At 39.6% G+C, this 24,472-nt stretch overlaps 1 protein-coding gene and 1 long non-coding RNA gene across 3 annotated transcripts in view; one reads left to right on the top strand and one right to left on the bottom strand.

Annotated features, from left to right (window-relative positions):
* Positions 1-10,787, top strand: part of LOC142651285 (uncharacterized) — a 39,994-nt gene extending 29,207 nt beyond the window's left edge. For both annotated transcript variants that reach the window (XR_012847597.1, XR_012847596.1), the window contains one exon: positions 10,520-10,787. This is a non-coding gene — a long non-coding RNA (uncharacterized LOC142651285). The remainder of the gene's footprint in view (positions 1-10,519) is intronic.
* Positions 683-24,472, bottom strand: part of TBC1D31 (TBC1 domain family member 31) — a 43,012-nt gene continuing 19,222 nt past the window's right edge. The window contains exons 14-22 of the mRNA XM_075825760.1: positions 13,314-13,493; positions 12,128-12,360; positions 10,503-10,655; positions 8,765-8,993; positions 8,476-8,610; positions 6,511-6,705; positions 4,998-5,151; positions 3,523-3,651; positions 683-934 (exon numbers count right to left, since the gene is read on the bottom strand). Coding sequence (XP_075681875.1) covers positions 792-934; positions 3,523-3,651; positions 4,998-5,151; positions 6,511-6,705; positions 8,476-8,610; positions 8,765-8,993; positions 10,503-10,655; positions 12,128-12,360; positions 13,314-13,493 — 1,551 coding nt within the window. The 3' untranslated portion in view covers positions 683-791. The remainder of the gene's footprint in view (positions 935-3,522; positions 3,652-4,997; positions 5,152-6,510; positions 6,706-8,475; positions 8,611-8,764; positions 8,994-10,502; positions 10,656-12,127; positions 12,361-13,313; positions 13,494-24,472) is intronic.

Genomic DNA, 24,472 nt, shown 5'->3' with positions numbered 1-24,472 from the left:
TGTTAATTGGTGCAGACATTAATTCCACATGTCATTTTATGCTGTGTTTTAGTTGATTTTCCGTTGCAGGTTATCCCCATTGAATTCAATGAGGATGCAAATCCCGCAACAGAAAGCCAAGTGTTGCGACTTTGGCGGCGTATTCGCCAACTACGGTAAACAAAACAAAAAAACATACTTACCCAGAACACCCTCCTTTTTCCCCGCAGTCAAGCCTCCTGGGATGACGTTTTAACCCATGTGAATGCTGCAGCCAATTACAAGCTGCAGTGTCACATGGCCTTTAACGTCATCGCAGGAGGCCGGACTACGCGCAGAGAATACAGAGGGGGTAAGTATGAACGGCTTTCTTCCGCAACGGAAATTCCATTAAAAAAACCGCACAATTTGGTGCAAATTTTCAGACAGAATGTACTGCGGGTTCCAGGTCTGACACCCTGCGTGATTTTTACGCAGCGTATCCGACCTATGGGAACATAGAAGACAGGGGTGTCCAATAGCAAGGATAAAAGTGGAAAATATTGGCCCCCAAAAAATACTTCTAAAGCGTTTTTCTTCAACCAGGCAGCCAGTGCCACCTAGTGGATGTCAGAAGTATATAAAGTCATGTTGGTCATAATTCTGTGTCCCTGCAGCATTTTCACCCTGTGATAAACAGATTCTTCAGTAATAAAATGCGTTTAATGATCATTGTCACGATTCCGTTTACTGTACATAATAAGGTTAGCAAAACAGGAGATAAAATAAATATAAATCTGATAAATAAAATATCCTCCCCTCTGAAGCCTCCTTCAAGTCCACTGTGTGCCCGGATAATGTGATGTGTGGTATGGTCTCCGGGCCTGTGTAGCCAGTTTGTGTCTGAGCTCTCGTACTTCTGACATAAGGGCACGCTCATTACTCTCCAAGTTTTCTCTTCCTCGGTCCAGAGAAACTGAAGAGACAAAAAAACAGAAATATAAACCTGTAGAAATATAGCAGAGGTGAGTGTGCGTCAGATGCCGACGAGATTATCATCTGCCACATGTTATGGTAATATCACTGTGTTATCTGTGGGTTTACATAGGACTCGAAATACAGAATTATTTTAAGAGCTCACGCACAAGGCACAACCTTTACAGCTGCACCCAGAATTTATTGCATCTCCATACAACGGGTATGCTCTGATACGGCACCATAAAACAGAATTAGGCCGGGTTCACGCGGGGCGGATACGCTGCGTAATAGCACGCAGCGTATCCGCCCTGCGCGCCAAAGGGAATTCCGGGCGAAAAAACGCTCCAAACTGTGGTGTCGTTTTTCGCCCAGAATGTCCACTGCGGAAAACTGCTGCATTAACCGGCCTGGCAGCAGGCCGGCCTACTGGGATGACGTTTCATCCCAAGAGACCGGTGCAGCCTGTGATTGGCTACAGCGGCGGTCACATGGGATAAAGCGTCATCCCAGGAGGCCGGCCCTCTGACGTCATCCAGGCCGGCCTTTTTTGGATGACGTTTCATCCCGTGTGACCGAAACTACAGCCGGTGATTGGCTCCAGCTGTCACGTAAGATGAATAGTCATCCCAGGAGGCCGTGCTGAAGGGAGGAACACAGACTTCTGGGAAAGTATAGTTTTTTTTAAAAAAAATTCAGAGTTGCGTTTTTTTGCAGCGGGTTCACAACGATTCCGCGGCAAAAAACGCAACTGTTATTTGTTGCAGGGTTTTACCTCCCCGTTGAATTCAATGGAGAAAACCCGCAGCAAATGTGCAGCGATTACGCAAATAAAGTGGACATGCTGCGGAATAAAATTCTGCACGGCAGGTCCATTTCTGATCGGTTTTTCTGCTCATATTTACACGGCGTGTGGATGACATTTGTTAAATCTCATCCACTTCGCTGCTACTCTATTATGATGCGGATTTTCCATCCGCAATGCCGGACGGAAAAAAATGCAGCAATTCCGCTACGTGTGGACGAGCTCTGTCTGTCAAGAGACATTTTGAATATTGTTTCATGATATGTGAACATAAAGTTGCTGTCAGTAAGATTTATCGTGGACAGCTGCAGAATAAATGGCTTGCAGAGGGGAATGTATATTCTATTAAAGTTGTTTTTAGGTCCCAAGACCTCTGGTATTTGACCCAATAACCTTTTGTATTCTGCGAATAGATTACAAGTTTTGACATGTTAACAACCCAACGACCCATCGAAACATAAGGCTAAAAATACATACTATGACGAGATTGGGCGATTCTGTATTATACCATACGTGGAATGTATATGTGTAAGTATGAGGGGAACGCCTACTCTCGTATGGTCTTAAGTAAAGATGCGTCCGGCCACTAATGGCAGACACTCATTTGAACACCAATTTTGCGTGGCTAGTTAGTCTCTCCCGGCCGGCCTCTCTCGCACCTCCAGAGAATGTATTAGTTGATTTGGAACTCATAGACAACTGCAGGTTAAGTCCTATGTTCGAAGGGGCAAAGTAAATTCCGCAGCGACATCTTGCAGCACGGCTCTGTAATACGGTATGTGACGGAGAATGCCACAATTGACATCAGAATCATATGAAGGTACAGTATGGCCCAATAGACTTCTATAGGTGTCTTATTACTGCTGTGTACAACTCCGAGCTTGCAGGAAGTCATAGTACGGCCGTGTACATGAGGCCTAACTCAGATTTAACCCAAAGTAGCCCCAAAGGGTAACACAGTAAACTCAGCTTAGCTACATCTGTAGAGGATATCCATACAGAAGACGTGTTACATTCACAAAGATGGACTCCACCAATCTGGCCTACCCTCACAAACATTATTTCAGATGTCAAATCCCTTTACCCCTTTGGAACAACATGTACAGAAGTACAGATAGAAATCCTCGTTAAACTGCTTCTACTTAAATCTTTTAACTAAATGTAATCCTGAACACTATGAATGTAAAGTCACATTGGTTACCCTTTTTGATCTGCAATATTTGTACATTTTCGCTCTAGACCTGATTAAGTTGTTACCTCTTCCCCTCTCACAGCAAGAAGTCTCAGCACGGCCTAGTCACGAACCACATTGAACTACTTTAAGCTGAATACAAACAATGCTTTATTTCTCTCTCTGTAATACTCGGCAGAGAGTAAACACTTCTGTGTGAGAAGGGAAGTAGGTTTAAATCGACAAAGGACGGGGCTGCCAATATATATTTTTTAAATATAAAGTGTATAGTCCCCATTTGAGCACCATTTTAAAGTTTATATATAATCTACATAAAAAGTGAAGTAATTTTGTAAACACATAACGTTACTTATCCTGTACTATAGCCCGGAGCTGCACTGAATGCTCCTGGTTGCTGTTGGAAACAGTCAGCTTGATGTCAGAACCCTAAAAGCTTATCTGACTCCCATCATGCAGGAGAACGGTTTGTTTTTCCTACATTAGATTAGGGTACAGTTTATGGTGTAAGAGTTATCCCTCTGTATGCCTAATGTGGTACGAATGAGCAGAAAAGACTGGTGAATCCTGGAAATAAACTGTGAATACAACTTACAATGAGTGGATGAGCTGGAGGAGGAGACGTTGTTTAAACAAACATTTTGTGGTTTGCTCCCAGCTTCTGTATCACCCTGTGTAGAAGAATTCCTATCTGGAGAACCAAGATTCAGGTCGCGAAGCCGGTCTGTAAAACAAAGCAAATACAGTTTCCAGTATAAGAAATCTCACCACATGGGGGTTAATTGCACTTACTGACAATAAGTTGTTTTTTTTTTTTGGGGGGGGGGGGTTGTTTTTTTTAATAGCCCCCACAAAAATTAGCTGTTCACATGGTGCACAACTGCTCAGAGCCCAGCGATCAGCGGTAATCTGTGAGAGAACCTGGCAGCAAACAAGCTTTCAACCTCACTGCAGCGCTACTGTAGGAGAAACTAAGTATTACATGGTGCCGCTTAAAATCAGTGGGCTGTCTTGTGTAATACATAGACATGTCAGGTCCTCCAGAGTGAGACGCTCTTTGTAGTGGTTCTCTGCTTTGGGTTCTGAATGAAGGATCCCACGATAGTAATTCATAGTTCTTTAATAGGGTATTTGAAAAGCAATTTATGAAACCAGACGACCCCTTTAGGATGTGACTGGAGTTTATCCCAACTATCCATTGTTCCCTAACCCATACACGGAGGAGCTCTCAGTCCTGAAACATGGGGAACGGCTAGTTGGGTTCCTCACACTGTAGAGGACCAATGAGTCAAATATGAAAAGTCCTTATTCACACCTAAGTGTTATTGTTCTGTATGCAAATGAAGGAAATCCTTTCACATGACAGAATTTGTTTTTAGTGCTAAGTATACAGCTCCCACGCAGTGTCAAAATACAGAGAAGCAAAGAAGATCAAAGCCACATACAGAAACTCACGGATGACCACCCTGTTCATAGGCACTGGAAGCTCTACATTGTAGGGACTTTACAAACTGTACCCCAAATCTTAGCTACCTGTGAGTGACACGAGGGGGTTAAACGTTTTTCAGAAACAGAGCCACGTTTGTCTATGTGCTGTGTATGGTATTGAAACTGAGATCTATTCAAGTAAATGGGGCTGATCTGCAATACCAAAACCAACCAATGTGTGGCACTGTTTTGGGAATAAAAAAACATTTAGAATTACATTTCTTTTTAAATCCTGGATAGACCCCCTTTAATCCTGGATTATGAGGCTTTCGGTGGAGCCGTGTTTTAAAGTTTAGAGAAATGCATAGGTTACAAACAAGTGAAGCTGAAACTTTTATAAAAGAAGGGACCGTGGGGTCCGAGCGCTGAGACCCCGACCGATCGGTAAAACTAAGCCGCAGAATAGTTCGGTTGACCATTGTGCCGCTTTGTTTCTGATTGGCTATCCTCTCAGTGCTCGGACCCCCCACCGATTAAAACTTCTGACATGTCACTATGGCAAGCCAAAAGTTTTATAAAAGTTTAGTTACTTAAAAGGGTAAGTTGAACGGAAATAAATAATAGCACAAAGTGTATACAGACCAGAATATTCACTCTCCGTCTCTTGCAGGACGTCCTCTGGCTGCACCTCCTGCACCATTCCTGTATATAAAAACTTCCTCCTCTCTGTATCCAATGTGAATTTTGAGAGCTGCTCCGTCTCCAGCTGCGATCGTCTGCTGGAAACTTCTGCCCACTGTGGAGGTTAAACAGACAATATGGAAATGAGCTAAAGCCTACCCCCATGCCGCTGTATACATCTAGTTTCCCCACCAAAACAAGAGACTAAATGTAAACATCCCTGGTTAGTAATAAAGTGTTTACAGCCAAGTAGTCTGTCTGCCCAATACACTAATGTATAGGAAGGAGCTATAGAACGCAGCCTAATAAAGAACAGCATGTGGAAATCCGCAAGCCAGCAGAGCTACATGGAAACATTGGTCTACAGGCCTTCCCAAACCTGCATGTCATATGGGACCTTGTATAGGAAATACTACAAACAACTGCAGTTTTTGACCGTCGGGTATTTCCGACGCAGTATACAATGCGGCTCATGACAGTACTGCGCTCAGCGATCACAGCCAGATCAGAGGGCGATCTCCAGAACAGCACCTGGGGAGAAAGGTTTTAGGGAGACAATGGTTTCCATGGCAGCTGACGGCCTAACAAAAACTCCTCTTTAGAACAGGGGCCCCCCGACCCCTGTCCTACCTTCTCCCGCTGTCCCCTACCACTCAGTTATAAGCTGGACGGGAGTATGGTAACAGCCGAGCTTGCTGAGCTATGCGGTTTCCGTAACTCTCAGAACTGAATGGTTTCTGGAACTCAGGAGCTACAGAAACAGCGTAGCTCAGCTGTTTCCATACCCCAGGCCACCTCACAAGTCAGTTTTGTTATATCTGAATTTTTAATCTTGAGTCTCTGAGGACACCGAAGAATACAACCACTGGACTCGGCACCTTATCCATTTTTAGATATTGAATCTTGTATCAAACATGGAGCCCTGTGACAGTCTGTGAGTGAAGAAATCCTGTTCATGTTACATTACATTGATCAGGGTTAGAAACAGGCAGGCAAGCAAGCTGACTCCCACAGGCTGAGAAAAGCCTAACTGAGAAGATCGAAGAACTAAGGACCCATGCGCATGACCGTAGATTTCGCCACTCATTACGGACCCATTCATTTCTATGGCTGACAAACACCTTCACGTATATTTACGGGCATGTGTCCGTGCCGTAGAAACCTTCAGTAAAAATGAGCACGTCCTATTTTTTTATTTTACGGACCTTGCTCCTATACTTTATAATGGGAGTACGATCTGCAAATGCGGACAATTGACCGCGGCCGCCCGTACCCGTAATTACGGACTGTGATTACGGGCACGGTCGTGTGCATGGGGCCTTAGATTGTGATCTTCAGAGAGGTAACACAATACACAAGCAATGCAACCCTACAATTAAATGACAAGTGCAGCTCTGTATCATCTGTGAGTGGACATAACGGACTGCTTAGTAATATAAATGTATATGGAGTGGGGTTCGCTGGTTTCTCTTGCCTTTCTTGCCTCCAGTTCTTTGATCACATCACACAACTGCTGTTCCTGCTCTTTGATGCTCTCTGCTAATTTCCCAACGTCTTCATAATGTTTCCCACGCTGCACGTCATCCTGTTTCTGTTTATGAAGAGCCTGGAGCTTCCACTCGGTCTCTGAACATAAGCGGTCGGCTTTTGCTAAACTCTCCTCCAACAGCTGTAAAAACCAAAACAAAAACGTGCATATACTGTGAGAAGATGCTAGAAATGCGAATAAAAAAATACATCTTTATAGCAGAGCTGAATTTGTCATTTACTCTTTGCATGTCCTCCATTTATGCATTTTGGTAATTCTACCTGCAATCCTGTGTAAAATTGCAGATAACCCACTGTAATATCAAGTTGGTCAAGCAACAAACTCAGCTCTACAGCATCTGTACAAAAGTGGGAATTGTGAAGCAGAATTATGGGGGTGGTCTTAATAAAGACGACCCCTGTCCATATGCCCTATTAGAGCATATAGACATCATAGTAGGAGGAAGAGGGGGATACCGTGCTCTGAACCTCCCTTTATGAACCAGAACGAAGAGCCGCTTGTTCTGGAAGACTTGAGTGGTCCTTGTATTAATAGGGCATATGGACATCACAGTGGGGGGTACCGGTGCTCAGGACCCCCATCTATGAGAAAGAACATAGAGCCACTATAAACAAGCGTCTCCCGTTCTGGCGGACTTGAGTGGTCCTTGTATTAATAGGGCATATGGACATCACAGTGGGGGGTACCGGTGCTCAGGAACCTCATCTATGAGAAAGAACATAGAGCCACTATAAACAAGCGTCTCCCGTTCTGGCGGACTTGGGCGGCCCTTTTCTTACAAGAACGGCCACCCTTTAATACTACATTTCCATTGGCTGGCTGCGGCTTCCCCTGGCAAATATAGCTGTTTGTTGGGGGTGCCGGGAGCGGGACTCGGATCCGCATTCTGAAAGGGGTTGTCTCTAATGAGACAGCCCTTTAAGCCGAGTTAATTGAATGTATTGTAATCTTTGTAGGATGAGAACGGTGTACCTTTACATAATGTATATCACACATATTGACAAATTTATGACTTTCAGGATAGGGAGCTACTGTTTATGAAAAAAAACTGTTCGGAGGAAAGGTGTAAGACCCTCTGGAACAGATTGGAGGGAGGTGGGTGCTTGTGAATATTTGCCTCTCTAAAAAGGGGCTGTCTCATCATTACAGCCTCTCTTTATATTAAAGCTGGTCTGGCAATCAGCCAATCATTATGGGTCAGGATATAGAATTCTGCAGCGATCGTCTGTAATCACCGTGGAAAGCTTCAACTGGCCATGTAGTAATATATGCCAGCCACTCAAACGAATGGCCATCTATGTAACACACAGACAGGTCTTTATCATATACACAGATTTTCCAAAAAGTTTTTAGATTTCTTTGCTGTTCTCACATTAATCTAGGACATATATAGGAGATCTTTCCGGTAGGCAAAGACCGTACACAACTCTTCAGCTGAGTATACGGCTGCGTTTGCTATAACCTTGTCATTGCATGGAGCTCCCACCTATTTATATTTACTTTGTGTGTCTTGTGAATGAACCTCCCTTTTGAAAAAAAGGGATTTAAAGACGGACCGCGTCTTACCCAAATAAATGTGAGCACCCTGGTGTGAGGGGTGGGGATTAGACTATGTTCTTTTACATTCTTGGGTGATGTTCATTGTTACATTAAAGTGGTTGTACAGGATTAGAATAACGTGGCTGCTTTCTTCTAGAAAGAGCGCCACTCCTATCCATGGGTGGTGTCTGGTATTGCAGCTAAACTCCATTGAAGTAAAGGGGGCGGAGCTACAATACCACACACTACCTGTGGACCGTTTTTGGAAGAAAGCAGCCATATTTTTTTTAACCTGTACAACTCCTTTAATCTTTAGACTGTAGTTGTATGAATTGAAAGAAATAGTCGAACCTTTTTGTCTTGGAGATCAGCCTCCGTTTCCATTAGCCTCCAGAACATCTGTTCTTCCAGGTCGGCCTTTTTCCTGTTGGTGTCGAATTCACCTTTCACTTCTTGTGTCTCAGCCTCAAGCTCTTTAGCCAATTGCTGAATAAAAAAAATAATATATATTTAACTAGAAGGCAAAAAAAGTAATAAAGAGAATTCATTTAAAAACACTCGGTGGACAAAACAATATTTGTGAAGCTCAGGATCTGTCCACGGCTCCGACCTGTGATCCGAACCAGTCATATGGCTGTACCTGTTCATAGAAACGTCTCTGAGCTTCCAGCTCCATCTGCCGGATCTCCACGTCTTGAGCTACAGCAGCAGTTTCCCTTTCCCGTGTGCACATCTTCCTTTCAATCTCATCATCCAGACGTCGGAGTTCCATCTTTCTTTGATCCTGTTGATACTTCATAAAACGTCTTCTTGCGGCCTCTAGAAGCTGAAGTTCCTTCAGTTTGAGCTCTCGCTTTACTGCTGTGAGCCTAGGAGAAAACACGTTGCTCTCGTCATTTTATTTGCGAACGCAATTGAGAAAATTTAAATCGTACATCTCCGTTTTATTACTGGGAACCTGAATGGTAGGGAGGTATTCAAGGTCCCAAAAAACTAGCACTCTCACCATTAGTCAGCAAGGCTAACTAAAGTAGGAGCCATATTATACTGCTCCTGTACCGGCTCCATTTATAATATTCATGAGGGTCAGGTCTGGGAGGTCTAATCTCCAGCCAAAACTAAAGCGGGCCAAAGACATGTTATCTTCTCTCATCTGGCAATGAATATTTCTGGTGACCCCTCATTAAAGTGCACATTGAATTAGGCTGAATATAGAAGTTGTCCCTGTTAGAAAAACATGGCTGCTGTCTTTCAAACACCTGCAGTACCAGATACAACCAATGGTCAGGATTGGCATAGTTTATAAAAGAAAGCAGCCAGGTTTTTCTAACCCTGCACAATCCCTAATGTTCGCACAAGAAAGTAACAACATACCTTTTGGAACAAAGGAAAAAAATAAATATCACAACCGATAGACTCGGATCACCCCCTCCAGAGAGTAATCATATTGGGTGAGTCTACTAGATGAGATTACAGGCAGGATCCACAGACATACGGTCATGTCTATGTCCACCCTAAAGGGGTTTTCCAGTCCTAATAAATTGATGGCCTATGCTCTGCTGCTTCCCCTTCATTTCAACCTGCTCCTACTGTGAATCGCCGACACACTTGTAGCGGCGGTAGATGGTAGTCCAGCCTTCTCATTTTTACTAGAATGGCAGAAGGCTGTAATACTGTGATTCTTCGCAACAATGGTGTCGGCGATTCACATAACGAGCAGATAAGGAATGTAGAGGAAGCAGCGCTCGTATGAGTGCCGTGGCCCCTTTAAATCAGCTGATCGGTGGGGGTGCCTCTGACCCTCACCGATCAGGTATTGATGGTCTATCTTTTCAGTTCTCAGATGGAGCCAAGCCCAATTTTTACCGGGGTTGTCCACCTTCTGACAACTGATGACCTATCCACCAGATAGGTCATCAGTACGTCATCGGTGCGGGTCCAACACCCGGACCCCGCAACGATAAGCCCGGAAGCAGTTGGCTCCGTACATAGAATAGCGGCCATGCTGCAGAACTGCAGGTCTGCTCCTATTCACTTGAACAGTGCTGCAGCTCGGCCGCTATTCTGTGGCCGGAGACAACTGCTTCCGGCTTGTACGTCCGCTGCACGGTGGCACCAGACCAGCTGATCTGTGTGGGGCCTGGGTGTCGGACCCCCACAGATCATGTACTGATGACCTATCCGTTGGATAGGTCATCAGTTGTCAGAAGCTGGAAAAACCCTTTAATAGGGGCTAGAAGATATTTAACACATTTTCTGACAAACACGAAGTTAATTTACCCACTAATTACCATAGAATAAAGGGTGTACTTTATTGCAGGCCGGTTCTCGGAGACTGCTGTGTACATCCGCAGGTTTGTTTTATTATCCTCTTTTACCTTTGCCTCTGTTGCAGGAGCCTTTGTTCCTCCTCAATAAGAAGCTGTCGTCTCTGCTGTTCTGCCCCGCGGAGAAGCTCTTGTTGCTGGTACCAGGCTTCATCATCTGCTCTACGTCTTAAAGCCTCAGCCTCCATTTCATGGGATATTTGACTGCACAAAACACCAAGACAGACAAAGTGTCAAGGCTCAGAAGAAAATATAAAAAAATGACATCAATTTAGAATTAAGAAATCCTAATATTCTTGACATGTAATCTCTGTATTAAAACCGTGAAAAACTGTTTTCTAATATCGTACAACTATGCTGAAGTTACAGGCCCGAAGTCTGAGGCTGCACTAGTGAAAGATTCTGATGAGCTCTCCTGATTCCGGTCACGTGCAGTGTTGTCATAAAGACCTTGAGTGGATCCAAGTCACCAAATATATAAATGTCCTCACATATACACCCATACCTGCTACTATTCAATACAGGTAGTATAAAGATTTGTTGTAATTGGATTTGCACAAGATCTCAGTACAAACATTGCCCTCAACAGAAGGGGACATGTCATTACAATCTCCCAGTAATGCTGCCTCAATCGACAATTATCATCTATATTATTACTATCCACAGGAGATAATCGTCTGATCGCTGGGGGCCTTAGGCTTCGTTTACATCTGCGTCGGGACTCCGTTCATGGGATCCGTCTGAGCTTTCTGTCAGGGGAACCCATGAACGGAATCCAAACTGAAACCATAGGTTTCCGTTCGCATCACCATTGATTTCATTAGTGACGGATCCGGTGGAAATGGTTTACGCTGGTCTCCGTTGTTTAAGTGTCCCGTCGTTTTGACGGAATCAATACCGTAGTCAACTGCGCCATTCATTCCGTCAAAACGACAGAACCCTTACACAACGGTGACAAACGGAAACCACTAGCACCGGATCCGTCATCATTGGCATCAATGGTGATGCAAATGAAAACCTATGGTTTCCGTTTGGATTCCGTTCATCTGTTCCCCTGACGGAAAGATTAGACGGAACCCATGAACGTAGTCCTGACGCAGGTGTGAACGAAGCCTTACTGATGGGACCGTGGGAGATAAAGCGAGGAGAATGAAGGGGCTCGAGACATCGTTTTTGGTGGGGATCCCAGTGGTTGGAACCTTAGGATCAGACAATGATCACCGACGATTGTTGATTCTTTGAATACCCCTTTGATGCTATTTTTTTTTAATATACATTATAAACTATAACTGGTCTAATAAACAAAGACAGTCTGGGCCTGGGACCTCTGGACCGCCGGCGCGGGACTTGAATGGTTATGTGCCCATTTGTTATTTTTACCCACGTGCAGCTTATACTGGAGTTTTTATAAATGTCTGAAACAAAAGTTACCGACTGCACTAAAAAGGCAGCCAGTAGGTATCTAAATATATCAGAAAATACATGTACAAATAATACCAGTTCTATATTGTAAATGGGTGTAAGCATGCGGAGTGATCCTACACAAGGACCACATGAAAATAGAAAACGATCGTTTCTGCAGGAAACCAAATGTCATCCTCCTCCGATCAGTGACGTTCTATGTACACAGCACAGAATGGCTCCATAGTGTAAAGTGACCGGTCCCGCTCTCTTACCGCTCTCGTAAGTACTCCAACTCCTCCTGCCGGATTCTCTCTCTCTCTTGACTCTGATAATCCACAATGAATTTGGGGTACTTGTTGAATATTGGATACTGTCCCTTAGTAAGCGGCACAAATTCGTTCAGTTGGTGTTGTGGGTGAATTTCGGCCGGTGTGGCGTCCATAACATGGTATGCCTCTTTAATCATTGCGTTGATATCCAGGTTATTCCGGTGATGGAAAAAATACTATAGAATCATAAAAAAAACAAAAATGAAGGAGCTGAAAGAATTTTTCACATTTAAATGTTAAAACATTGCGGTTCTATTTTTAAGTTTACTTTTCTTTTTTCACCTCTGTGGGTATGTGCCAAGAGAAGCTCCTTTAAAGGGGTTGTGGGAGATTAGAAAAACATGGCAGCTTTCTTCCCGAAACAGCGCCACTCTTGTCCACAGGCCGTGTCTGGTATTGCACCTCAGCCCCATTTACTTGAATACCAGACAAAGCCCATGAAGAAAAGTGCTGCTGTTTTTGGGAGACAGCAGCTATGATTTTTTTTTCATTATCATACCACACCTTTAATCTGGAATCCAACAGTCAAGAAAATCTGATAATCCGGCATTTAATTTCAGCATAGAACTTCACGGTAATCTGTAAAATGCTACGGAATATATTGGCGCTATATAAAGATTATTAATTCCACAGGACATGAACTAGAGAGAACCAATTTCAATATTTCTCTGATTAAACGGGTTCATGGACTCTCTTCAGGAGAGGTGGGGGGGGGGGGGGTCTCATCCCTGGGTCCTGGGGGTCAGACCACCCCCTTTTACATATTGAAGACCTATTCTAAGGATATTTTAGTGTCAATCAATATCTAAGGATGTTTTTTATGCTTTTATAAGACAGACCAATAATCCAAAAGATCTATAAATCCGACACCTTCAGGAAACCACTGTAAAATTAAAGTTAAATTGTGAAGGTGGCAAACCACTAATTCCATTGTTAGTTTATTAGGTTATACTTTTAGTCCCATTAGACCTTCAAATGATCTATGCATCGATTATACTGCATTATTCTTTGTGACAACTGCTTTTCTCATGCACTATGCTGAACTTGTCAAAGCCCCGCCCCTAATTTTGCTGAAAAGCAATAAGATAGTTATGGCCTTGACTGTTCATATAGAAATTTTTTTCAATACCTCAAAGTCTTCTTTCTGGCTACAATGCAGTAATGGAGAGCGTGAGCACAGGATATAGGCCACCACTGCCATCAGCAGGAAGGACGGATGATTGGAAAATACATTATCAAACAGCTTCAGCCATTCTTCTCTTGTTAAAACTTCAGAGAATAAGGTTTCCAGCAGAGGCCATGCGTAAACCTGCACACGAGAGGAATCAGACCGTTATCCCAGAACCGTATCTCTTATATTACACACCTATAGGATCAGTGACACAGCCATAACCCTGGAAATGCTGCCATCCAGGTGATCACTGATTTCTATAGAGGAATTTCTTGTACATAGGGAGCAGTATTATAGTAGTTATATTCTTGTATATAGGGAGCAGTATTATAGTAGTTATATTCTTGTATATAGGAGCAGTATTATAGTAGTTATATTCTTGTATATAGGGGCAGTATTATAGTAGTTATATTCTTGTATATAGGGGCAGTATTATAGTAGTTATATTCTTGTATATAGGGGCAGTATTATAGTAGTTATATTCTTGTATATAGGGGCAGTATTATAGTAGTTATATTCTTGTGTATAGGAGGCAGTATTATAGTAGCTATATTCTTGTATATAGGAGCAGTATTATAGTCGTTATATTCTTGTATATAGGGAGCAGCATTATAGTTATATTCTTGTATATAGGAGCAGTATTATAGTAGTTATATTCTTGTATATAGGGGGCAGTATTATAGTAGTTATATTCCTGTATATAGGGGGCAGTATTATAGTAGTTATATTCTTGTATATAGGAGCAGTATTATAGTAGTTATATTCTTGTATATAGGGTGCAGTATTATAGTAGTTATATTCTTGTATATAGGAGCAGTATTATAGTAGTTATATTCTTGTATATAGGGAGCAGTATTATAGTAGTTATATTCTTGTATATAGGAGCAGTATTATAGTAGTTATATTCTTGTATATAGGGAGCAGTATTATAGTAGTTATATTCTTGTATATAGGAGCAGTATTATAGTAGTTATATTCTTGTATATAGGGAGCAGTATTATAGTAGTTATATTCTTGTATATAGGGGGCAGTATTATAGTAGTTATATTCCTGTATATAGGGGGCAGTATTATAGTAGTTATATTCTTGTATATAGGGGCAGTATTATAGTAGTTATATTCTTGTATATAGGAGGCAGTATTATAGTAGTTATATTCTTGTATATAGGGGCAGTATTATAGTAGTTATATTCTTGTATATAGGGGCAGTATTATAGTAGTTATATTCTTGTGTATAGGAGGCAGTATTATAGTAGCTATATTCTTGTATATAGGAGCAGTATTATAGTCGTTATATTCTTGTATATAGGGAGCAGCATTATAGTAGTTATATTCTTGTATATAGGAGCAGTATTATAGTAGTTATATTCTTGTATATAGGGAGCAGTATTATAGTAGTTATATTCTTGTATATAGGGGGCAGTATTATAGTAGTTATATTCCTGTATATAGGGGGCAGTATTATAGTAGTTATATTCTTGTATATAGGAGCAGTATTATAGTAGTTATATTCTTGTATATAGGGTGCAGTATTATAGTAGTTATATTCTTGTATATAGGAGCAGTATTATAGTAGTTATATTCCTGTATATAGGGGGCAGTATTATAGTAGTTATATTCTTGTATATAGGGGCAGTATTATAGTAGTTATATTCTTGTATATAGGGAGCAGTATTATAGTAGTTATATTCTTGTATATAGGAGCAGTATTATAGTAGTTATATTCTTGTATATAGGGAGCAGTATTATAGTAGTTATATTCTTGTATATAGGAGCAGTATTATAGTAGTTATATTCTTGTATATAGGGAGCAGTATTATAGTAGTTATATTCTTGTATATAGGGGGCAGTATTATAGTAGTTATATTCCTGTATATAGGGGGCAGTATTATAGTAGTTATATTCTTGTATATAGGGGCAGTATTATAGTAGTTATATTCTTGTATATAGGAGGCAGTATTATAGTAGTTATATTCTTGTATATAGGGGCAGTATTATAGTAGTTATATTCTTGTATATAGGGGCAGTATTATAGTAGTTATATTCTTGTGTATAGGAGGCAGTATTATAGTAGCTATATTCTTGTATATAGGAGCAGTATTATAGTCGTTATATTCTTGTATATAGGGAGCAGCATTATAGTAGTTATATTCTTGTATATAGGAGCAGTATTATAGTAGTTATATTCTTGTATATAGGGAGCAGTATTATAGTAGTTATATTCTTGTATATAGGGGGCAGTATTATAGTAGTTATATTCCGGTATATAGGGGGCAGTATTATAGTAGTTATATTCTTGTATATAGGAGCAGTATTATAGTAGTTATATTCTTGTATATAGGGTGCAGTATTATAGTAGTTATATTCTTGTATATAGGAGCAGTATTATAGTAGTTATATTCCTGTATATAGGGGGCAGTATTATAGTAGTTATATTCTTGTATATAGGGGGCAGTATTATAGTAGTTATATTCTTGTATATAGGAGCAGTATTATAGTAGCTATATTCTTGTATATAGGAGCAGTATTATAGTAGTTATATTCTTGTATATAGGAGGCAGTATTATAGTAGTTACATTCTTGTATATAGGGGCAGTATTATAGTAGTTATATTCTTGTATATAGAGGGCAGTATTATAGTAGTTTTATTCTTGTATATAGGGGGCAGTATTGCAGTATTATAGTAGTTATATTCTTGTATATAGGGGGCAGTATTATAGTAGTTATATTCTTGTATATAGGGGCAGTATTATAGTAGTTATATTCTTGTATATAGGCGCAGTATTATAGTAATTATATTCTTGTATATAGGAGGCAGTATTATAGTAGTTATATTCTTGTATATAGTGGGCAGTATTATAGTAGTTATATTCTTGTATATAGGGGGCAGTATTGCAGTATTATAGTAGTTATATTCTTGTATATAGGGGCAGTATTATAGTAGTTATATTCTTGTATATAGGAGCAGTATTATAGTAATTATATTCTTGTATATAGGGGGCATTATTATAGTAGTGATATTCTTGTATATAGGGGGCAGTATTATAGTAGTTATATTCCTGTATATAGGAGGCAGTATTATAGTAGTTCTATTCTTGTATATAGGGGGCAGTATTATAGTAGTTATATTCTTGTACATAGGGGGCAGTATTATAGTAGTTATATTCTTGTATATAGGGACAGTATTATAGTAGTTATATTCTTGTATCTAGGAGCAGTATTATAGTAATTATATTCTTGTACATAGGGGGCAGTAGTATAGTAGTTATATTCTTGTACATAGGGGGCAGTATTATAGTAATTATATTCTTGTACATAGGGGGCAGTAGTATAGTAGTTATATTCTTGTACATAGGGGGCAGTATTATAGTAGTTATATTCTTGTATATAGGGGGCAGTATTATAGTAGTTATATTCTTGTATATAGGGGGCAGTATTATAGTAGTTATATTCTTGTATATAGGGGCAGTATTATAGTAGTTATATTCCTGTATATAGGGGCAGTCTTATACTAGTTATTAGGGATGCACGGTGCATCGAAACTTCGATACTGTGCATCCCTAAACAGTTCGATACCGCTATTTCCTGTATTTCGATACTGAGCTGCGCAGCCGCACAGCTCAGTATAGTAATACATGAATGTATGGGAGCGCGGCTGCCGCTGTGTAATTCAGCCACAGCCCCGCTCCTGAGTCATGATAAGTTTGCGGGGTCAGGATGATGCGATGCGGCCAGCGCTGCATTAATGAGCGGCGGCACTGAAGACAGAACATGGCGGGCGCACTACAAAACACCCCCATGTTCTGTCTTCAGTGCCTGAACTGCCGCTCATTAGTGCAGCACCGGCCGCACCTCCTCATGCTGACCGCGCGCGCACTTCCTGTCAGGAGCGGGGCATTGGCTGTATTACACAGCCGCAGCCCCGCTCTATAACGGCGGAGATCAGAGAAACCTCTCATCTCCGCCGTTATTCCCCTGAATGCTGCGATCACAGCTGACTGCAGCATTCAGGGGAAAATGAGCAGGGGGGATGCCCCTGGATCGAGTCACAGGGAATTCCTGTGACGCGATCGAGGGCCATACCATATATGGGCAGACAGCCCAGGGTCTATTGACGGACCCCAGGGCTGTCTTACCATATTTCATGTTGTTAGGACATACCCAAGTATGTCCTAACAACAGCCTGTGTACTATCCGTCCACAGGTTAATGTACTGGCACATATCTGATATATGTCTGTGTACTATCCGTCCACAGGTTAATGTACTGGCACATATCTGATATATGTCAGTACATTAGAGTTTAAAAATAAAGTAAAAACAAAGTATTGTTAAATTTTAAAAAAAATACACACACACACACCTTTGTTACAATAAACATTAAAATAAGTCTCAATACATAAAATATTCACACATTCGGTATTGGCGCGGCCGTAATAACCTGCACAACAATTTTTTTGCATCATTTATGATGTGTACGCTGTAAAAAATGAAATAAACACGGCTTTCTATCACTTATTATTGTGAGGCACGAGGTGCGATGAATTTACCCTCCATGTTCCTCACATTAATAGTAATTAACCCCATCATGTACCTCGCACATTAACCCAATATGACTGAGAAACATGATGGGATTAATTACTATTAATGTGTGGCGCCTTCAAAATTTATCACATGTTGCGCCTCACATCAGAAAACGGAAGATTTTTTTTTATTATTACCGTTGGCAAAAGTATTGAAATTGGTATCGAAATCGCAATACTAAACGAAGTATCGGTATCGAAGTCCAAATTCTGGTATCGTGACATACCTACTAGTTATATTCTGGTATATAGGGGGGCAGTATTATAGTAGTTATATTCTGGTATATAGGGGGCAGTATTATAGTAGTTATATTCTTGTATATAGGGGGCAGTATTATAGTAGTTATATTCTTGTATATAGGGGCAGTATTATAGTAGTTATATACTTGTATATAGGGGGCAGTATTATAGTAGTTATATTCTTGTACATAGGAGCAGTATTATAGTAGTTATATTCTTGTATATAGGAGCAGTATTATAGTAGTTATATTCTTGTATATAGGGGGCAGTATTATAGTAGTTATATTCTTGTATATAGGAGCAGTATTATAGTAGTTATATTCTTGTATATGGGGGTAGTATTATAGTAGTTATATTCTTGTATATAGGGGCAGTATTATAGTAGTTATATTATTGTACATAGGGGGCAGTATTATAGTAGTTATATTCTTGTATATAGGGGGCAGTATTATAGTAATTGTATTCTTGTACATAGGGGGCAGTATTATAATAGTTATATTCTTGTACATAGGGGGCAGTATTATAGTAGTTATATTCTTGTATATAGGGACAGTATTATAGTAGTTATATTCTTGTATATAGGAGCAGTATTATAGCAGTTATATTCTTGTATATAGGGGGCAGTATTATAGTAGTTATATTCTTGTACATAGGGGGCAGTATTATAGTAGTTATATTATTGTACATAGGGGGCAGTATTATAGTAGTTATATTCTTGTATATAGGGACAGTATTATAGTAGTTATATTCTTGTATCTAGGAGCAGTATTATAGTAGTTATATTCTTGTATATAGGGGGCAGTATTATAGTAGTTATATTCTTGTACATAGTGGCTGTATTATAGTAGTTATATTCTTGTATATAGGAGGCAGTATTATAGTAGTTATATTCTTGTATATAGGGGGCAGTATTATAGTAGTTATATTCTTGTATATAGGAGGCAGTATTATAGTAGTTATATTCTTGTATATAGGAGCAGTATTATAGTAGTTATATTCTTGTATATAGGGGAAGTATTATAGTAGTTATATTCTTGTATATAGGGGGCAGTATTATAGTAGTTATATTCTTGTATATAGGGGCAGTATTATAGTAGTTATATACTTGTATATAGGGGGCAGTATTATAGTAGTTATATTCTTGTACATAGGAGCAGTATTATAGTAGTTATATTCTTGTATATAGGAGCAGTATTATAGTAGTTATATTCTTGTATATAGGGGGCAGTATTATAGTAGTTATATTCTTGTATATAGGAGCAGTATTATAGTAGTTATATTCTTGTATATGGGGGTAGTATTATAGTAGTTATATTCTTGTATATAGGGGCAGTATTATAGTTATATTATTGTACATAGGGGGCAGTATTATAGTAGTTATATTCTTGTATATAGGGGGCAGTATTATAGTAATTGTATTCTTGTATATAGGAGCAGTATTATAGCAGTTATATTCTTGTATATAGGGGGCAGTATTATAGTAGTTATATTCTTGTACATAGGGGGCAGTATTATAGTAGTTATATTATTGTACATAGGGGGCAGTATTATAGTAGTTATATTCTTGTATATAGGGACAGTATTATAGTAGTTATATTCTTGTATATAGGAGCAGTATTATAGCAGTTATATTCTTGTATATAGGGGGCAGTATTATAGTAGTTATATTCTTGTACATAGGGGGCAGTATTATAGTAGTTATATTATTGTACATAGGGGGCAGTATTATAGTAGTTATATTCTTGTATATAGGGACAGTATTATAGTAGTTATATTCTTGTATCTAGGAGCAGTATTATAGTAGTTATATTCTTGTATATAGGGGGCAGTATTATAGTAGTTATATTCTTGTACATAGTGGCTGTATTATAGTAGTTATATTCTTGTATATAGGAGGCAGTATTATAGTAGTTATATTCTTGTATATAGGGGGCAGTATTATAGTAGTTATATTCTTGTATATAGGAGGCAGTATTATAGTAGTTATATTCTTGTATATAGGAGCAGTATTATAGTAGTTATATTCTTGTATATAGGGGAAGTATTATAGTAGTTATATTCTTGTATATAGGGGGCAGTATTATAGTAGTTATATTCTTGTATATAGGAGCAGTAATATAGTAGTTATATTCTTGTATATAGGGGGCAGTATTATAGTAGTTATATTCTTGTACATAGGGAGCAGTATTATACTAGTTATATTCTTGTATATAGGGGGCAGTATTATAGTAGTTATATTCTTGTATATAGGGGGCAGTATTATAGTAGTTATATTCTTGTATATAGGGGCAGTATTATAGTAATTATATTCTTGTACATAGGAGGCAGTATTATAGTAGTTATATTCTTGTATATAGGAGGCAGTATTATAGTAGTTATATTCTTGTATATAGGAGCAGTATTATAGTAGTTATATTCTTGTATATAGGAGCAGTATTATAGTAGTTATATTCTTGTATATAGGGGAAGTATTATAGTAGTTATATTCTTGTATATAGGGGGCAGTATTATAGTAGTTATATTCTTGTATATAGGAGCAGTAATATAGTAGTTATATTCTTGTATATAGGGGGCAGTATTATAGTAGTTATATTCTTGTACATAGGGAGCAGTATTATACTAGTTATATTCTTGTATATAGGGGGCAGTATTATAGTAGTTATATTCTTGTATATAGGGGGCAGTATTATAGTAGTTATATTCTTGTATATAGGGGCAGTATTATAGTAGTTATATTCTTGTATATAGGAGGCAGTATTATAGTAGTTATATTCTTGTATATAGGAGCAGTATTATAGTAGTTATATTCTTGTATATAGGGAGCAGTATTATAGTAGTTATATTCTTGTATATAGGGGCAGTATTATAGTAGTTATATTCTTGTATATAGGGGCAGTATTATAGTAGTTATATTCCTGTATATAGGGGCAGTCTTATACTAGTTATATTCTGGTATATAGGGGGGCAGTATTATAGTAGTTATATTCTTGTATATAGGGGGCAGTATTATAGTAGTTATATTCTTGTACATAGGGGGCAGTATTATAGTAGTTATATTCTTGTATATAGGAGGCAGTATTATAGTAGTTATATTCTTGTATATAGGAGGCAGTATTATAGTAGTTATATTCTTCTACATAGGGGGCAGTATTAAAAAGAGAAGTTGGGGAGGGTATGTGACAGTGGTAGTCATTTTTTAACACATCAAATGTGCATTATTCAGTAGTGGGAGAAAATGAGCATAGAAGAAAACAGAACCTAGGCTAGAGAATAAAAACGTTCTCCATACGGAGGCAGGATTGGAATAATATTCAGAATAAAACTTAATTTTCAAAACATTTTTTAACTAAATGTTTTTACTATTTGACCTCAGTAGTTTCCTACACTAGTGATACTAATGTCAGAGCCCCTGGTTAACATTTCCTTTCAGAGTTTGAAGCTTGTATTATATATCCACAGCATAAGCCATACATGCCTGACAGCGAGAACTGCTGCTGCCTTTATGTCCTTAGATAACAGACCTAAGGACGGTTGTTAGTGTTATATCCAAGTACAAAGAACTTAGAGCGAACGCATATGTTCCCATAGGAAATAACCCCATCAAAGTACTAGCACTATAGAAAATACCATCGAGCTGATGAAGAACAAACATTTGGATCTTATTTAAGCCCTGTTCACATCACGCATGTGAGGTCCGTTAAGCGTGTACGTCGGGAGAGCTCCCAATGTAAACATGTCCATAAGGCTCCATTAGCCCGGAGGCCAAAAGAGTGCCCTTTTGGCCTCCATCAGGCTGGTATAACTTTTTTTTTTTGATGGATGGTGTAGCTTAGTGAACTACGCAATCCCACAAAAAATAAATAAAATAACTTATACAGCGCAGTTTGTTTTTTTAACATGGAGCCTATGGGTGACGTATGCCCCTGTATGGCATACGTGACAGTCATCGGCTTAGTGGATTCGTCATGGGTTTTCCAATAGCCTTTCATGATGTATCCATTAAACGGATACCATTATAGTATATGGGTGACGGATCTGTTAAATGGATGCCTTATAGTGCCCTCTGTCACCTATAGACTATAATGGTATCCGTTTAACAGATAACATTAAAGTCTATGGTAACGGATGCCAATGTTAGGCATCCTGCACAGCCTTCATTTAATGTATATGTCGGGAGCTTTTTCCCAGCTTATACGTTAAACGTAGGCAAAAAAAAGCTGAGGTCAACATAGACTAATAGATGCTGGATGTCCACAAAAGCTGCAATACCCCAGTGAAAAATGTATAGACGGCTGGATTACATTAATTACATTGTGGTTTGGGGCCATAGAAGTGAATAGTTTTTCTTTTGTCCTGTGGTCATTTGCAGGTTTTGATGTGGTCCTGCGATATGGCTCCTATAGACGACAGAATAGAAGCACTTATTTGCCCTTTTTCCATGGCCAATGAAACATCATGTGATGTCACAAATAGCAGCCGTTACATAACCACACAGCATGGCTGCGACGGTACATCGGCACCGCCGTGTGCATCACGACTGTCTTGGCATGGTGTGACGGGACTGTCATGGCCATTGCTGCTGCCAAGTGATATTAAAGTTTGTCTCCGGAAAACCGGTCACAAACACGTAAAATATACTGATCCTTAGTAATGTCCATTTAATTCAAGGAAATGTGTTTTACGACGTCACGGCTTTACAGACGTCCATGAATATGCAAACAGTCAGGAGAAAACATTCATAGTTAGTTACATAGTAACATAGTTACATAGTTAGTACGGCTGAAAAAAGACACATGTCCATCAAGTTCAACCAAGGGAAGGGAAAAGGGAAGGAAAAATTTCTACACATAGGAGCTAATATTTTTTTGTTCTAGGAAATTATCTAACCCTTTTTTAAAGCCATCTACTGTCCCTGCTGTGACCAGCTCCTGCGGTGACTATTCCATAGATTCACAGTTCTCACTGTAAAGAAGCCTTGTCGCCTCTGCAGGTTGAACCTTTTTTTCTCCAGACGGAGAGAGCGCCCCCTTGTTTTTTGAGGGGGTTTTACAAGGAACAGGATTTCACCATATTTTTTGTATGTGCCATTAATATATTTATATAAGTTAATCATGTCCCCCCTTAGTCTTCTTTTTTCAAGGCTAAATAGGTTTAATTCTTTCAATCTTTCCTCATAACTTAAATTCTCCATGCCCCTTATTAGCTTCGTTGCTCTTCTTTGTATTTTTTCCAACTCCAGGGCATCCTTTCTATGAACTGGAGCCCAGAACTGAACTGCATATTCTAGATGAGGCCTCACTAATGCTTTGTAAAGTGGCATTATTACATCCCTGTCCCGCGAGTCCATGCCTCTTTTAATACACGACAATATCCTGCTGGCCTTTGAAGCAGCTGATTGACACTGCATGCTGTTATTGAGTTTATGATTTACAAGTACACCCAGATCCTTCTCAACAAGTGAATCCGCCAGTGTAGCTCCCCCTAGGACATATGATGCATGCAGGTTGTTGGTACCCAGATGCATAACTTTACATTTATCTACATTAAACTTCATCTGCCAAGTGGACGCCCAAACACTTAGTTTGTTTAAATCTGCCTGTAATTCATGAACATCTTCCATAGTCTGAACTATATTACATAGCTTGGTGTCATCTGCAAAAATAGAAATAGTGCTATTAATCCCTTCCTCTATATCATTAATAAATAAGTTGAATAATAGGGGTCCCAGCACTGAACCCTGGGGTACACCACTTATAACCGGGGACCATTCAGAGAAGGAATCATTGACCACAACCCTCTGGATACGGTCCTTGAGCCAATTCTCAATCCAATTACAAACTATATTTTCTAAACCTATAGTCCTTAATTTACCCATTAGGCGTCTATGGGGGACAGTGTCAAATGCCTTTGCAAAGTCTAAAAACACTAAATCCACAGCGGCCCCTCTGTCTAGACTTCTGCTTACCTCTTCATAAAAACAGATTAGGTTAGTTTGACAACTTCTGTCCTTAGTAAAACCGTGCTGGCTGTCACTTATAATGCTATTTATTGTCACATAATCCTGTATATAGTCCCTCAATAGCCCCTCAAACATTTTCCCCACGATGGATGTTAAGCTTACTGGTCTATAATTACCCGGGGAAGACCTAGAGCCCTTTTTGAAAATAGGCACCACATTTGCCCTGCGCCAGTCCCTTGGCACTATACCAGTCACTAGAGATTCTCTGAATATTATGAAAAGGGGGACAGAAATAACTGAACTAAGCTCTTTAAGAATTCTAGGGTGTAACCCATCTG

Source organism: Rhinoderma darwinii, chromosome 5 (genome assembly GCF_050947455.1).
Source record: "Rhinoderma darwinii isolate aRhiDar2 chromosome 5, aRhiDar2.hap1, whole genome shotgun sequence".
Taxonomy (NCBI): domain Eukaryota; kingdom Metazoa; phylum Chordata; class Amphibia; order Anura; family Rhinodermatidae; genus Rhinoderma; species Rhinoderma darwinii.
Note: the sequence above shows the minus strand (reverse complement) of the source record. Positions and strands in the feature narration are given on the sequence as shown.